At 46.8% G+C, this 16861-nt stretch overlaps 1 protein-coding gene across 2 annotated transcripts in view; it reads left to right on the forward strand.

Moving 5' to 3' along the window:
- Positions 1–458: 458 nt before the first annotated feature.
- Positions 459–16861, forward strand: part of TNFRSF13B (TNF receptor superfamily member 13B) — a 29135-nt gene continuing 12732 nt past the window's right edge. The window contains exon 1 of one of the 2 annotated variants that reach the window (XM_060291056.1): positions 459–579. In XM_060291056.1, the coding sequence (XP_060147039.1) occupies positions 564–579 (16 nt within the window). In that variant the 5' untranslated portion in view covers positions 459–563. Of the gene's footprint in view, positions 580–3456; positions 3583–16861 lie in introns of those variants that run through there. The other variant, XM_030861129.2, reaches the window with a different exon arrangement.

Below are 16861 nucleotides of genomic sequence, written 5' to 3' on the forward strand. Positions count from 1 at the left end.
ACCGGTCAACCCGCTGGAGCTCCCGGGGGTATTCATTTCACCTTTCTTTTAACTCTTCTCTGAGGTTTGAAGTTTTCATAATAAAAAGTTTTGAGGGGAAAAATTTTTTTAATGGGAAATAGGTCTTCCCACAAAAGGTTGGGAATTCACTGTGAAGAAGCCGCTTTGAAGTGGGTTTTTTCCTTCTTTGAAGTGGGTTTTGCTAAAGTACCGGTCTCTAGCATTTCTGAGAAATTAGTACAAATCAAAGCCACGTAGGAAATTCAGCACATCTGAGTCGTATATGTAAATTGGCATCATGAAAATCAGGGCTTTCGCTGCATTTCTAAGAAATGTCCTTTTTTGGACTCTTGCTTTTGTCTTGCCTCTGGAACTCTCTCAGAGAAGACTCAGCCACGTGGCCTCACGGGGGCAGCGGACACCAGGCCCCAGGGAGGCACACACAAGGTCTGGGGGCAGGGAGCTCTGGGCCCAAACCTCACAGGCACATGCGGACAGTGGAGCAGTCCCACCGGAACGTTCATTTGGCCAAGTAACTCCACTTAAGGAATTCAAGCCATTGCATGAGACACGGAGAAGGTAAATCGTGTACGAAATGAAGGCGGGGAATGTTTAGAATAGCGTCTGCAATGCAGTTTCGTTTTGCCTGGTGACCACTGAAGAGCTCATTTAAAAAGATAAGGACTTGATTGATAGGATATATTAAGTGGAAAAAGGAGCCTGTTAACAGTGTGTTTATTCATCTGTAAGAAAAAAATGGGGGGGGGGTGATAAGGCAAACCCCATCACGTGGCGGCACGTACACGCGGGCGCCCAGATCAGCTCACGGCCCGCAGCCAAGCCTCCCGCTGGGAGGGAGAGGTCCTCTGTGCTGCATTTCCTCGCACAGTGCCTGAACTTCTCTTCACTGCGCGCTCATTCCACCTTTTTAAGGACACATGTAACAGAGCCAGCTCCCAACCTTGAGGTAACAGAGTCTCTGCTCCAGGTCCCAAAACTCTTCTGTCCCCTTGACTGTGGAGCTTAAAATTAGATCCCGAGCCTCCCGCGAGACGGCTGAGAAAGGGCTGGTTTCAGAATGAGGCTCAGAAGCCTCGGCACCTGTTCTGAGGGAGCCCAGCACGGGGGGTCCCACGGGACAATCCCTGCGGCACGGTGGGGGAGAGGTCCCACGGGCTGCGGTTCTGTTTGAGCTCCACGATCATCGTTTGGGCAGGAGAAAATGAGGCCCCCAGAGACCCCCAAAGGTCCCCCAGCTTGTTCTGTCTGGTGTCCTAAAATCTAACTTGGAACAAAGAGGCCAGAAAAAAAGAAGTGGACCATGTTGTTCGTATGTTCCCTGTTCAGGAACGGCCAAAATGCATCTGTGGTGACAGACGTCAGAATACTGGTTATGCTGGGTGGGGTGGGGTGTGCTGCTTCTGGGGGCTGCAAATGCTCTAGGTCTTGATCTGGGGAGTGCTGCCTGGGTTTGCGCACAGGTAAGCGTCACTGGCCTGCCCACTGAGAATACTGCCTCTTACTGTGTTACACCTCTAATTAAAGAACACAGAAAGTCGATACGATCCATTAATTGTAAACAGCGTTTAAGCAAAAGCGTTAACAAGCTGTGATTAGCAGTGAGACGCTGGGGACCCCATCATTCCATTCTCGCCGCCCAAAGCCAGGCTGGATTTTGTTTGGTTTTCATTTCATGGGTAACTGCGCCGGTGTTAAAACTCCAAAGGGCGGTCTCACCGGGCGAGACCGCGTGTGACTGTGGAAACTGAGGCACAGTCGGCTCACCCCCTGGGAGCCAGCTGCTCTGTGAGGCGGTGAGAGCCCCGGCCCCGGGGGTGTGCAAGCAGAAGGGGCGGAGGGACGCGGTGAGGTCATCCCACAGGGACGCTGGGCTTGGCCCTCTCCAACAGGCGACAGCATCTGTGGTTGCCCCGGCTCACAAATTCCCCACACAGCCCAGCCGTGGGCTTGTTACTTTTCACTGACACAAGGAATATGTACCTCCGTGTAAAAATAAAAACGTTACAAACAGGGCTGAAGCCCCTCGGACCCCATCCCCAACCTGGTCCCCTCCTGCCCTACCCAGCAGGATCACTGTCATCGTGCCCGTCCTCTTCATAGCTCTGCCACGCCTGTGCGCACACAATCGTAGGCAAGGAGGCCTGTTCGTCTTTGTCTCACGGAAAGGCCCCTTACTGCAAGAACCATGCCACAAACTACTTTTCTTCACTCAACCATCGGTCTTGACAATCTCTCCACGTCACTGCGTACAGACCTGCCTCACTCTGTTTGACGGCTGCGTAGTATTCCTGGTTATGGCCCTCGAGCTTCACGTGCTCGGCCATCGCTGCCGGAGGGGGGGGGGGCACTGGCTCTGTTTCCATTGCTCCACACTCGTGCGTCTGTGGCCCCTGGAGGAGAGCTTCTGGGGTCAGGGATCAGGCGTAGGTTCTCCATCTTACGGGACCCTGGCAGGTCCCCTTCCACACAGAGGTACCAACACGCTCCCTCCCGCAGGCCCAAGCTCAGGCTTCCCCCGATCTCCTCCTCTCGGTATTACCGCGCTTTAAGACGTTGCCGACCGGGTGGATGAAAACCAGCTTTTCTGATTATTGATGAGACTGGGTGCTTTTTAGGTCATCCAGTCATTCGTATTTCTTCTGCCACGCGACCCACCACTCACAGCAGCCCTGCCCTACATCTTCCTGGGCCGCCTGGTCTCTCCCTCCACCCTGAGTCCCCCTCAAACTCCACGGGCTTCCTGTGACTCCTGAACGTGCCGTCCTCCAGCCCTGTCCCCGCGGAGGCTGGGAAGGCGGGAATAAAGTGACCACTGACGAGGGCAGCAGTGCTCGTCTGGACACCGAGCCCTGAGAACTCGCTGCGCCAGGAAAGTGCTCTGAGGCCTGAACTGAGCACACATCCCGTTCTCATCTCCACCTGGACCTTCATACCCACTTCACAGAAGAGGAAACAGAGGCACCAAGACGTTAAGTAAATTGTCACCAAGGCTTCCTGCCGGTACGTGGCTGAGCCGAGACTCCAGTTCAGCCGCTCAAGGGCTCTGATGGGGGTAAGGCCGGGGCTCAGAAAGCAGAGAACGGGCACCTCACCCGGCCTCGGGCAGTCAGGAACGGCTTCCCAGAGAAACTGACACCTCAGCGGAGCCTGAAGGAAGGAGCAGAGGAGCTGACGGGGCAGTGAAACAGGAAAGGGCTGTAAAGGGGGAAGGGCCCTGAGCAATGCCTGGAGGCTAGGCCACCCTGGCTGCAGCCTGGGGTGTGTGATGGGGCAGGAGACCAGGCCCATGGTCAGTGCACCCTGGGGGCTCAGCGGACAGCGTGGTGGTGGTGGGGCTCCTGGAGCATCGGGCTGGGCCCACACCCCTCAGCTCCCGAGACAGAGGGCGCAAGCGCAGAGGGAGGGGAGCCGCTGATTTACATCCTACAGCTGGGGGGGAAACCCAGGAAGTGCAGCCCGGGCACTAATCAAATCTAGGCTAATAATAAACGTCCTGAGTAATGAGTGGCCTGGGCCGGAGCAGGCGAGGTGGCCGGAGCTGGGAGGGCCAGGAGGAGCCATGTGAGTAGCCGGGGAGGTGGGGGTGGGCGCAAGGGGCTCCGCCTGGGTCTCTGCATGGCATTGGGGACGCAGGGGAAGCGGCCCACAGCAGACGGGCAAGTTCGGGCTGCCCCGGGGCCTCCCGCGCCTGTGCACGTGGAGAGCCCTGGGTCTGGGGCCCTGGGGGTCTGGCCTTGCGTTCCCGAGAGCAGCCGCAAGGTTGGAGGGTCGGCCTCACAGGCAGGAAGTCCCTCTCCCTCCCACCCCAAGCTGGCCCCAGGACCCACAGCCAGACGGGCCAGGACGTGTTTTAAACATCAGGAGTGTCTAACAGGCCCTCCTACAGATGTCGACCACTGTCCACACTTCCAGGATTACCCACACCCCACTGGATCACTTTAGAGACAAGTCCAAACAGTGCGTTTTTGATCTGTAAATACCTCTGTATGTCTCCCTTAAAAAGAAAAACTCCTTAAAAGACAAAACCCCCCAAAACTCTCACGCCATGACAACTTCTGCAAAGAATGATCCCTTTGTGTCACCAAAGCGCCCATGTTCAGACTTCCCCGACTGTCTTGTCAATGTCTTTTCCAGATGATTTGTTCCAATCAGGATCCAAACACCATCGTTTTGGCTATATGTTTTAAACTAGAACATTTCCACTCTGTCTCATGTTTTCCCTTGCTGTTTTTAAATGTTTTTTTAATCAAAGAAACCGGATCATTTATCCTATAGAATTTTTATCAGGGCAGGTTTTGAAGGTTTGTTCAAAGGCCCCAGTCTGGAAGCGTGGGTGCTAACGCAGGTGGAAGGGTCCACGCCCCTCACTGTGCAGACAGGACCCACGGCCGGGTTGGAGGGGCCACGGCTGCTCTGTCCACCACACGCCTGGCAGGGAGCACATCTCCTCTGTGAATCCTTTGGATGGGAATCCTTTGTGTCAAGCAACCGCATCCCCAGATGTGTTCCCAGCTAAGGGCTCGGATGTTTAAGATTTCTGAGAGAGTTGGACCAGGAAGGAACGAGAGGTCGCCTTGACACAGGATGGAACCGCCCAGGCCCAGGCCCACGAGTCGGGAACCTGTCAGAACTGGGACCTGGCACTGACAGAGGCCGCCAGGAGCAGCAGAGTCGGGCCTGCCTCCCCTTGTCCACCGACTCGCTGTGTGACCTTGGAGGAGCCCCTTCACCTCTCTGGGCTCCATTTCCTCGGTCGTAAAATGAAGGAGAGCCTCTCCCCCAGCAGAAGTCCCTGAGAAAGACACAGAAAGGCCTTGAACCTGCCTGAGCCCCTCCTGAAGGGCCACAAGCAAAGGCGCTGAGAAGGGCTGCACTTAAAAACAACAAAACAAAACTGGCTTTCTTTAGCCCAATGTTTTTCAAACTAATTGGACCACAGAGGCCTTTCTTGGTCCAGCGCCTACAGAGCCAGGCATGTGAGGGAGACGGGCAGACAGCCGGGATGTGGGAGAGCCCGGGCCATGAGCCCGGCCCACAAACCCAGGCCTGCAAGAGCTCTCCCCTTCTCCCCATGGTCAACACGGCTTTTGTTCTGCTGGCCAGTGTCAATTTGGGGCTTTTCCTGCCCTCCTTTGGGGCTGGATGATGGCTCTGGGACTTTATGTAGGTTCCGGTGGTGTTGGAGGAGGGGCGGGCAGGGACAGTGCAGACATCTGGTCAGCTGGGAGTCTGCCATCTGGCCGAGTGGGCTCTTGTGTCCCTGTCAGGTCCAGTGGCTCGGTGCCCTCTGACCAGGAATGGGTCTTTGAGGCTTCCTAGGCTGCCCTCGTCCGATCCAACCTGCTGTCCACTGGCCATCGCTTCCCTGTGGGTGGGGTGGTGAAAGCTTCCACCCTCCTCTCCCCAAATGGGAGAAGGCTCAGGGGTCTCTTCAGTTTTGTGTGGTCCTCTGCTTATCTTCTTTTAATTGAAGTACAGTTGATTCACAATGCTGTGTTAGTTTCTGATGTAAAGTGACTCAGTTATACACCTATATATTCTTTTCCTGTTCTTTTCCATTACGGTTTATCACAGGATATTGGATACAGATCCCCGTGCTCTACAGTAGGAGCTTGTTGTTTATTTTATATATAGTAGTGTGTACCTGCCAATCCCGAACTCCTCATTTAGGTCCTCTTGCTTTTCTTTCTTTATTTATATATATTTTTTGGCTGTGCCGTGTGGCTTGTGGGATCTTAGTTCCGCGACCAGGGATCGACTTGGGGCCCCGGCAGTGAAAGCACCGAGCCCTAACCACTGGACCGCCAGGGGATTCCCAGCCTCTTGCTTTATAAGTTTGCTTTGTGAATAGATGGTAGTCACAGGCTGGAAGCCCACAAAGTATAAAAAGGTACATCACACAGCCTTCCTGTCCTCCTGGTCATCTGTCCGCCCAGCTTTCCTGCCCCCTCTAGAATAAACGGCTCTGTTCAGATGCTTTACGTGCCACAAAGTTCACCTGCTTAAGAGCTGTGCAACCATCACTATAATCTAATCTTAGAACATTATCGTCACCCCCAAAAAACCCCTGTCACTCCTCATACCTCCCCACCCCCAGCCCTAGGCTGGCCCTGACCTACTTTCTCTCTCTACAGATTTGCCTACTTTGGACATTTTATAAAAATGGAATGTGCTGTCTGATGACTAGCTTCTTCCAGGAGCATGTTTTTGAGGTTCAGCCATGTGGTAGGGTGTCAGTACTTTATACCTTTTTGTGGCCAAATAACATTCCGTTGTATGGATGGACCACATTTTACTCATCCATTCATCAGTTGACGGACATTTGGGTTGTTTCTACTTTTTGGCTACTATGAACAGTGCTGCTGTGACTATTCGTGTACAAATATCTGGGTGGACATGTTTTCATTTCTCTTAGGAGTGGAATTGCTGGGCCACATGGTAGTTCTGTGTTTAACGTTCTGAGGAGCTGCCAGACTGTTTTCCAAAGCAGCTGCACTGTTCTTTGTTTGTTTGTTTGTTTGTTTGCGGTACGCGGGCCTCTCCCTGCCGTGGCCTCTCCCGTTGCGGAGCACAGGCTCCGGACGCGCAGGCTCAGCGGTCATGGCTCACGGGCCCAGCCGCTCCGCGGCACGTGGGATCCTCCCGGACTGGGGCACGAACCCGTGTCCCCTGCATCGGCAGGCGGACTCTCAACCACTGCGCCACCAGGGAAGCCCCCTAACCCATTTTTAAACTGTGTTATTTGTCTTTTCATTATTCAGTTGTAAACGTTCTTTATATATTCTGGATACAAATCCCTTATCGGATATATGATTTGGAAATATTTCCTCCAAGTCTGTGGAATATCATTTTATTCTCTTGATGGTGTTCTGTGAAACACGAAAGTTTAAAATTTTTATGAAGTCCAGTCTCTCAAGCTTCTTTTGAATCACTTGTGCATTCGGTCTCACTGCCTAACCCCAAATCATGAAGATTTACTCCTGTTTTCTTCTAAAACTTGTCTGGTTACATTTAGGTCTATGACCCACTGTGAGTTACTTTCTGTGTATGGTGTAAGTTAGGGGTCCACATTCATTCTTTTGAAGGTGGCTTACCCAGTTGTCTCAGCACTATTTGTCGAAAAGACTATCCTTTTTCCCGTTGAATCTTCTCGGTATCTTTGTTGAAAATCAATTGACCATAAATGTTAGGCTTTAGTTTTTGACTCTAAAGTCTACTCTACTGACTCACGTCTGTCCTTATGCCAGTACTACACTGTCTTATTCACTGTTGGTTTGTAGTAAGTTTTGAAATTGGGAAGTGCAAGTCCTACAACTTTGTTCTCTTTCAAAAGTGTTTCAGCTCTTCTGGGTCTCTTGCATTTCCATATGATTTTAGGATCAGCTTTTCAAATTTTGCAGAAAAGCCAGCTGGGAATTTGATTGGGATTGCACTGAAACTGCAGAATTATTTGGGGAGCACCGCTATCTTAACAATATTAAGTCTTTCCATCCATGAATATGGAATATCTTTCCATTTATTTAGGTCTTCTTTCAGGAATGTTTTGTAGTTTTCAATGTGCAAGTTTTGTACTTGTTTTGTTCAATTTATTCTTCAGTATTTTATTTAAAACACTGTTTTTGGTTTTGTATGTTTCCTTACAGTGTTTCTTTATGTATATACTAATACCTATAAATCTAGATTAGAACTTTCTCCTTTTTTGCAAAAAAAAAGGGAGACTGTGAGCCATGCTGTTATGGACCTTGTTTTGTTTTTATTTTTTTATTATTTAAAAAAATTATTTATTTATTTGGTTGCGCCGGGTCTTAGTTGTGGCAGGCGGGCTCCTTAGTTATGGCAGGTGAACTCTTAGTTGCAGCATGCACGTGGTCTCTAGTTCCCTGACCAGGGATCGAACCTGGGCCCCCTGCATTGGGAGCGTGGAGTCTTAACCACTGTGCTACCATGGAAGCTCCTTGTGTTTGTTTTTCCACTTAATATATCTTGGAGTTCTTTCTAAAGCAACATACGGAGAGCTTCCTCACCCCTTTTCTATAACTGCATAATAGTCCAGTGTATATACTCAGTCAATCCCCTACTGATGGACATTTGTGCTACTTCCAATCTTCTGCTATTACAAACATTGCTGCAATGAATTATCATTTTGCACTCTGAAATAAATCCCAGAGATTAATCACTATATCAGCAGGTAAAAACATCAGTCATTTTGACTAATGTTGCCAAGTCTCCCCCCTCGAGGGTTATCCCTATTCCTCTCCTTCCAGAGTGAATGAGTGCCACTCTCCTTGTGACCTTGCCAACAGGAGGTGTTAGTAAACTTCTGGATTTTTAGCAATCTATTAGGGAGAAGATGGTCTCAGCGTAGTTCAAATTTGCTTGTTTCTTAGGAATGAGACCAGACAAATTTATGCTGTTCGTCCCTGTCTGTGAACTGTCTGTTCATTACCTTTGCCCAATTTTCTGTCGGGTGGCTGGCCTTTTCCTTTCTGCTTACTCTTTTGTTATACATGTGTTTCTCCTTTTGTATTATTTATTTATTTTATTTATTTCTGGCTGTGTTGGGTCTTCGTTGCTGCACGTAGGCTTTCACTAGTTGTGGCGAGCGGGGGCTACTCTTCATTGCAGGTGCGCAGGCTTCTCATTGCGGTGGCTTCTCTTGTTGCACAGCACGGGCTCTAGGCGCGCGGGCTTCAGTAGTTGCGGCACTTGGGTTCAGTAGTTGTGGCTCATGGGCTCTAGAGCACAGGCTCAGGAGTTGCGGGGCACGGGCTTAGTTGTTCTGCGGCATGTGGGATCCTCCCGGGCCGGGGCTCGAACCCGTGTCCCCTGCACTGGCAGGCGGATTCTTAACCACTGCGCCACCAGGGAAGCCCGTCTGCTTACTCTTTAGATACAAGTTGCAAGTGTTTTGTTCCCATTTTTGTCTTCGGACTTTCCTCCTTAAGCTGCTTTTTGCCATGCAGAAGTTGTTTGTTTTGTGTAGTCTATTTTATCAATTTTGTATTTTATAGAGTTTGGATTTGGGGTCACAGTTAGAAAGGCCTTTCATACTCCAAGATTATAAAGAAGTTATCGACTGGTTTCTTCTCTAGAAGTTTTTAAAATTTTATTCTATTTCACACTTAAATCTTCGGGCTGTTTTTTTCAATCTAGGAGAAATTATTTTCTGTGCTGTTTTCTGGCCCAATCATTTTGTGCCAAAAATCCTTTCCTCTAAGTTCTGAAAGCAAAAGCCAGGGTTTCTGCTCTTCCCACCCCACCCCCCAACCTCAGGACACCTCTGCCCTGGGTCCTACTTGAAGGGAGGAGATGCAGGCAGGGGAGGGGGCAGAACAAAACTCAGACATTATGCAATGTTAACACAGCACAAGCACGAGGGTGGCTTACCACTCCACATGTCTTCACTGAGGACAGCTCTGTATAAAGTATTTGGTTATTTGTGACCATTGGCCGAGGACCTACTGTGTGTCTGGTATTACAGAAGCACTGGGCTCGGAGATGAGACAGTGTAAGGAGGTAGATGGCTACACCCTCAGATGTCAAATTACAAAATAAGAAACACTACCAGGTAGAAGGTGCTCAGGCCACATGGCCATCCAGGAAGGCACACCTGAGACATCTCAGAGGAGAGGTCAGGTGACACGGCAGCGTACAGGGACAAGTGTCTTTCGGAAGTTATAGTGCTTCAGCCACAAGCTGAGGTTCTGGGGGCAGTTCCCAGGCCTGGAGTGCAGATTTGCTGATTATGAAATGATTATAATTAATCCATTATATTTTAAACCACTTTATCCAAATAACTACCACTTGGCAACCGCACCTCGGGCCAGTTCCATGCGTGTCATGTGCACGTCCTCGAGGAAACCTGCTCTGCAAAGGAGCACCCATAGTCCCCGTTTACAGAAAAGAAAACCCGAGGCTGTGCTGCCAGCCTTTCCTAAGCTGGCTGGCTGGTGACTCAGAGCTGTGCTTCCTCCACAGGCACGGCTGTGCTCACACACATTTTGTCACTGAACCATGGGAAATCGGTTTTCAGAATGAGTCAACAGGAGGCAGAAATTACAATGGGAAGAAACGGTCATCCCCACCTTTCTCTCTTCCTCCTCCTTCCCGGTTCATAAAAGAGAGACTGTAAATGATCACTGTAATTCTCTGACCTGTCACCCAGAATGTGGAAGCTGCTGAAACTCTCTCAGACCCCCTAGCCCACCACGTGCTCAAGGAGAGATCACCCTCTTTGCTGCCAGCTAATCCATCTGCCCCCTGTGCAAAACCCTCTGCAGTTTTTCTCCCTCCTTCCTTCCTGTCTTATAAGTCCTGTCATTGCCCTGTTCACTGACAGTGGTCTAGGGGTGTCCCCTCTCACAAGTGAGTGACTATTGTAGACACAAAGTCAGAGTTATTCCCTGATTGTAGTTCACTTCAACATGACGATGTAAACTTTGTTCACAGCTGAGCCATGTGACCTCCCTGGAGTTGAAACTCCTTGGTTTTCTCTGTATGTCTCAGGAACTCACCCCCAGCTCTGGGGCAGATCCAGCCTGTCAACTGGTCAAGCAGACTCGCTTATATACGGTTCCCTGTTTCTACTGGAGATGTTCCTTCCGCTTTTCTCCTACTTTAGTTGAGACAGGGCTCCCCCTTGCCCTCCAGGCCATGTCCCAGGGACTCCCTTCACCATCATTCTGAGAACTTCTATCTTTCCCTCTTGACTGAGACAGACCCTGCTTTCCCCCCTCCTCCATCAGTTGAAAATCAACTGACCATAGATGGAGAGCTTATTTCTGGGTTCTATTCTATTCCACTGCTCTGAGTATCTGTCTTTATTCCATTATCACACTGTTTACTTTAGCTTTGAATTTTTTTTTTTTTTTTGCGGTACGCGGGCCTCTCACTGTTGTGGCCTGTCCTGTTGCGGAGCAACAGGCTCCGGACGCGCAGGCTCAGCGGCCATGGCTCACGGGCCCAGCCGCTCCGCGGCATGTGGGATCCTCCCGGACCGGGGCACGAACCCGCGTCCCCTGTATCGGCAGGCGGGCTCTCAACCACTGCGCCACCAGGGAAGCCCTGTAGTAAGTTTTGAAATCAGGGTATGAGTCCTCCAACTTTGTTGTTCTTCTTCAAGATTGTTTTGACTATTCAGGGTCAAATGAATTTTTAAGACGGGTTTTTCTATTTGTGTAAAAACGTCACTGGGATTTTGTTAGGGATTGTATTGACATCTTAACAGCGTCTTTCAATCCATGAACATGGGATGTCTTTTATTTAGATCTTCTCTGATTTCAGCAACGTTTTGTAGTTTTCAGGGTATACTTCTTTCACCACCTTGGTTAAATTCATTCCTAAGTATTTTATTCATTTTTGTCTCTGAACATGGATTTGTTTTCTTAATTTCCTTTTAGGATCGTTCATTGCAAGTATATGAAAAATGCAACTGATTTTTTGTGTTGCTTTTGTATCTGCAACTTTGCTGAATATTTAACAGTGTTTAGTGTGTGAAATTTTTAGAGATTTTACATATAAGATCATGTCACCTATGAACAGATAATTTTACTTTCTCCTCTCCAATTTGAATACATTTATTTCTTTTTCCTGCCTAATTGCTCTTCCAGTACTATGTTGAACTGAAATAGTAAGAGTGGGCATTCTTGTTTTGTTACTAGTCATAGGAGAGATGCTTTCAGTCTTTCACCACTGAGTGTGATGTCAACTGTGGGTTTTTCATACATGGTTGTTATCATGTAGAGGAGGTTGTCTTCTATTCCTACTTTACTGAATGTTTTTATCATGAAAAGGTGCTGAATTTTGTTAAATGCTTTTTCTGCCTCAAAATGATCATGTAGTTTTTTCCTTCATTCTTGAAGTGTATTACATCTATTGATTTTCTTTTTTTAAATTTTTTTTTTTTTTTTGGCGGTACGTGGTCCTCTCACTGTTGTGACCTCTCCCGTTGCGGAGCACAGCCTCCGGACGCACAGGTTCAGCGGCCACGGCTCACGGGCCCAGCCGCTCCGCGGCATGTGGGATCCTCCCGGACCGGGGCACAAACCTGTGTCCCCTGCATCGGCAGGCGGACTCTCAACCACCGTGCCACCAGGGAAGCCCACATCTATTGATTTTCATGTGTTGAACTATTATTGCATTCTGGAAATGAATCCCACTAGGTTATAATGTATAATCCGTTTAATATGCTGTTGGATTTGATTGGCTAGTATTTTGTTGAGAATTTTCCCATCTATATTCACAGGGCATATTGGTCTGAAATTTTCTTTTCTTATGATGTCTTTATTAGGCTTCAGCACCAGTGTTATGCTGACCTCACAGAGTTAGGAAGTGCTCCCTCTTCAACGTTTTTGAAAAAGTCTGAGGATTAGTTTTAATTCTTCTTTAAATGTTTGGTAGAATTCACCAGTGAAGCCATCTGGTCCTGAGCTTTTTTTTTTTTTTTAATGATCACATTCTTTTTTTTAAAAAAAACTGTATTTATTTATTTTTGGCAGCGTTCGGTCTTCATTGCTGTGCACGGGCTTTCTCTAGTTGTGGAGAGCAGGGGCTTCTCTTCATTGCAGCGTGCGGGCTTCTCATCGCCGTGGCTTCTCATTGAAGCCACTGCTGTGGCACGGGCTCTAGGCACACGGGCTTCAGTAGTTGTGGCACACAGGCTCAGTAGTTGTGGCTCACAGGCTCTAGAGCGCAGGCTCAGTAGTTGTGGTGCACGGGCTTAGTTGCTCCACAGCATGTGGGATCTTCCCAGACCAGGGCTCAAACCCGCGTCCCCTGCATTGGCAGGTGGATTCTTAACCACTGCGCCTCCAGGGAAGCCCTGGTCCTGGGCTTTTTGTTGGGAGGTTTCTTATTACTGCTTCAATCTCCTTACCTGTTACAGGTCTATTCAGATATTCTTTCTTCATGTATCAGTTTTTGTAGATTGTATGTTTCCAGGAACTGTCCATTTAGATTACCTGATTTGTTGGTGCACAATTGTTCACAGTACTCTCTTATAACCTATAAGATATGTATCAATGCCCCACTTTCATTTCTGATTTTAGTAATTTGAGTTTCGTCTCTTTTTCTTAATCAATCCAGCTAAGGGTCTGTTGGTTTTGTAAATATGTTCAAAAACCCAACTTTTGGCTTTGTTGATTTTCTCTATTACAGTTTTTCTTTTAAATTTATTATTATTATTTTAATCAATTCTATCTTTATTTGGCTGCATCAGGTCTTAGTTGCAGCATGCAGGATCTTGGCCACGGCACGTGGGCTCTTTGTTGCGGTATGCGGGCTCCAGAGTGTGCGGGCTCAGTAGCTGTGGCACGCAGGCTTAGTTGCCCCACGGCACGTGGGATCTTAGTTCCCAAACCAGGGATTGAACCTGCGTCCCCTGCATTGGAAGGTGGACTCTTAACCACTGGACCACCAGGGAAGTCCATATTGCAGCTTTTCTATTCTCTTTTTTGTCTCCGCTCTAATCTTTCCTTATGCTTGCTTTGGGTTTAGTTTGCTTTTCTTTTTCTAGTTCCTCATGGTATACAGATAGGTCAAGGTCTGAAAGATTCTTCTTTTTTTAGTGTACCCATTTATATCTATAAATTTCCCTCTCAGCATTACATTTACTGTATCCCATAACTTCTGGTACATTGTGTTTTCATATTCATTTATCTCAAGATATTTTCTAATATCTCTTGTGACTTCTTCTTTGACCCATTGGTTGTTTAAGAGTGTTTTGGGGGGAATTCCCTGGTGGTCCAGCAGTTAGGACTCTTTGCTCCCAATGCAAGGGGCCCAGGTTCAATCCCTGGTCTGGGAACTAGATGCTGCATGCTGCAATGAAGATCCAGTGTGCTGCAACGAAGACCCGGCACAGCCAAATAAATTAAAAAAAAAAAAAAAAAAGTGTGTTGTTGAAGTTCCACATATTTGTGAACCTTCCAATTTTCCTTCTGTTATTGGCTTTTAGTTTCATTCCACTTTGATCAGAAAAGATTCTTTGAATTACTTTAATCTTTTAGAACCTATTAAGACTTGTTTTGTGACCTGATATATAGTCTGTCCAGGAGTATGTTCCATGGACACTTTAGAAGAATGTGTAGTCTGTGTCGCTGAGTGCAGTGTCGTGTATATGTCTGTTATATGGTTGCTTTACAGAGTTGCTCAAGTCATCTTGTCCTCATTGATCTTTTGTCCAGTTCTCCTACCCACTACTGAAAGTGGGGAATCGAAATATCCAAATATTGTCACAGAACTATTTCTCCCTTCAATTCCGTCAACTTTTGTTTCATATGTTTGCACTCTGTTGTAACACACATATGTGTTTATAACTGTTAAATCTTCTTGCTGTATCAAACTTTTAATCAATATATCTTATCTTTGTCTCTTGTAACCTCTTTTGATTAAACTACTTTGTCTTATAATAATATAGCCCCCTCAGTTCTCTTTTGGTTATTATTTGCATGGACGATATTTGTCCATTGTTTTACTTTCAAGCTCGTGTCCTTTTATGTAAAGTAAGTCTCTTATGAACAGGATATAGATGAATACTGTTTTTTTAATCCAATCTCCCAGTCTCTGCCTTTTGTAATAGCAGAGTTTAGTCCATTGACATTAATATGATTACTGATAAAGGAGTTACTTCTGCCATTTATCTCTGTTTTCTATATGTCTTACGTTTTCTGTCCCTCAGTTCCTCCACTACTGACTTTTCTTTTGTATTTAGTTGATTACTTGTACTGTGCCATTTTTATTCCCTTTTTCTTTCAGTTTCTGTATGTTTTTAGTTATTTTTTAAGTGATTACCCTGAGGATTACAACTAATGTCTTAAACCTCTAACAACTTAGTTTCAATAATACCTAGTTTCAGTAGTGTACAAACACTGTTCTATATCTCTGTCCCTTCCTATTGATATTGATATTGTCATAGATTTCCTTTACCAATGCTCCTTCTTTTTTCTTATGACTTCAAGTTACTGTCTAGTGCACTTTCATTTCGGCATGAAGGACAACTCCCTTTAGCATTTCTTGTAGGACAGGTCTACTGGTAACAAACTCGCTCAGCTTTTGCTTATCTGGAAATGTCTTAACTTCTCCTTCATTCCTGAAAGGTAGTTTTGCCAGATACGCAATTCTTGGTTGATAGTTTTTTTTTTTTTTTTTTTGGACTTTAAATGTAACAGCTCACTTCCAGCCTCCATGATTTCTAAGGAGAAACCAGCTATTCATTTTATGAGGATCCCCTGTATATGACAATTGTTTCTTTGTTGCTGCGTTCACAATTCTCTCATCTTTGGGTTTCCACAATTTTATTACAGTGTGTCTCAATGTGGGCGTCTTTGAATTTATCCTGCTTATTCATGGACATTCTCAGACATGTATATTCATGTCTTTCCTAAGATTTGGGAAGTCTCCAGCCATTATTTCTTCAAATATTTTCTCTCTCTCTTCTCTTTGAAATTCCTATGTACATACGGTGTTACATTTGATGGGCTCCCACGAGTCCCTCAGGTTCTGTTTATTTTTTCTCATTCTTTTAAATTTCTGATTCCTATCCTAAATAATTTCAATAGTCTTATCTCCAGGCTCACTGGTCCTTTCCTTCTGGCTGCTCGGATCTGCTACTGAACCCCTCTAGGGAGTCTTTTCATTTCAGTTACTGGACTTCTCAATTCCAGAATTTCAGTTTGTTTCCATTTTTTAATAGATTATTTAGAGTGGTTTGAGGTTCACAGAAAAATGGAATGGAAATTACAGAGAATTCCCATATACCCCCTGTCCCCAAACATGCACAGCCTCCCTATCCATATCCTGCACCAAAGTGGCACATGCACTACAATTGAGTAACTACATTAATACATCATTATTGTCCAAACTCCACAGTTTACACTGGGGTTCACTCTTGGTCTTGTACTTTCCATGGGATTTGACAAATGTATCATGACTTGCATCCAGTTTCACTGCTCTGTATAATCCCCTGTGCTCCACCTTTATCTCTCCCTCCCCCTCAACCCCTGACAACCACTGATCTTTCTTCTGTTTCCAGAATGTCACAGAGCTGGGATCATACAGCGTGGAGCCTTTTAGCGTGGCTTTTCTCAGTCACATGCATTTAAGATCCCTCCATGTCTTTTCACGGTTTGAGGTCCCATTGTCTGGATGACACAGTTTATTTATCAGTTCACCTACTAAAGGGTATCTGGATTGCCTCCAAGTTTTGGTTCCTTTTTTACAACCTCTATTTCTTTATTCATATCCTCATTTTGTTCTTACATCATTTTCCCGATCTCCTTTAGTTCTTTGTCTGTGGTTTCCTGTAGCTCATGGAACGTATTTAAGACAGTTGACTTAACATCTTCGACTGATACTTCCAATGTCTAGGCTTCCTCAGGGATGGTTTCTGTCAAAGGCTTTTTTCTGTGAATGTGCCGTATTTTCCTGTTTCTCTGTACGTTTTGTTAAGTTTTTTGAGAACTGAACATTTTGACCATTACATTGTGGTAAGTCTGGAAATTTAACTCTCTCACTCCTCAGGGACTGCTGAAGTTTTTGTTGCTGAGAGCTGGAGTCTGTTTGTGACTCTTCCAAACTATTTTTGCAAAGTATGTATTCCTTGTGTGCGGTCACCAAAGTTTCTGGTCCTTCGTCTCTGCAGTCAGCCAGCGACCTGACAAAGACTTTCCTAAATGTGTGACTCCCCAAATGGGGGGCAGGAGATCTCTTCCAATCCCCTGGGAGCCACTTCAACCAGGGAGGTTGAAACAATGCCCACCACCCTCTGTGCTGGCTCCTCAGTGATCAAAAGCGGCAACCAGCAATTAGAACCCACAATCCCAACATTCAGAGGACAAGGTCC

The sequence above is a fragment of the Globicephala melas genome, chromosome 20 (genome assembly GCF_963455315.2).
Source record: "Globicephala melas chromosome 20, mGloMel1.2, whole genome shotgun sequence".
NCBI classification, from domain to species: Eukaryota; Metazoa; Chordata; class Mammalia; order Artiodactyla; family Delphinidae; genus Globicephala; species Globicephala melas.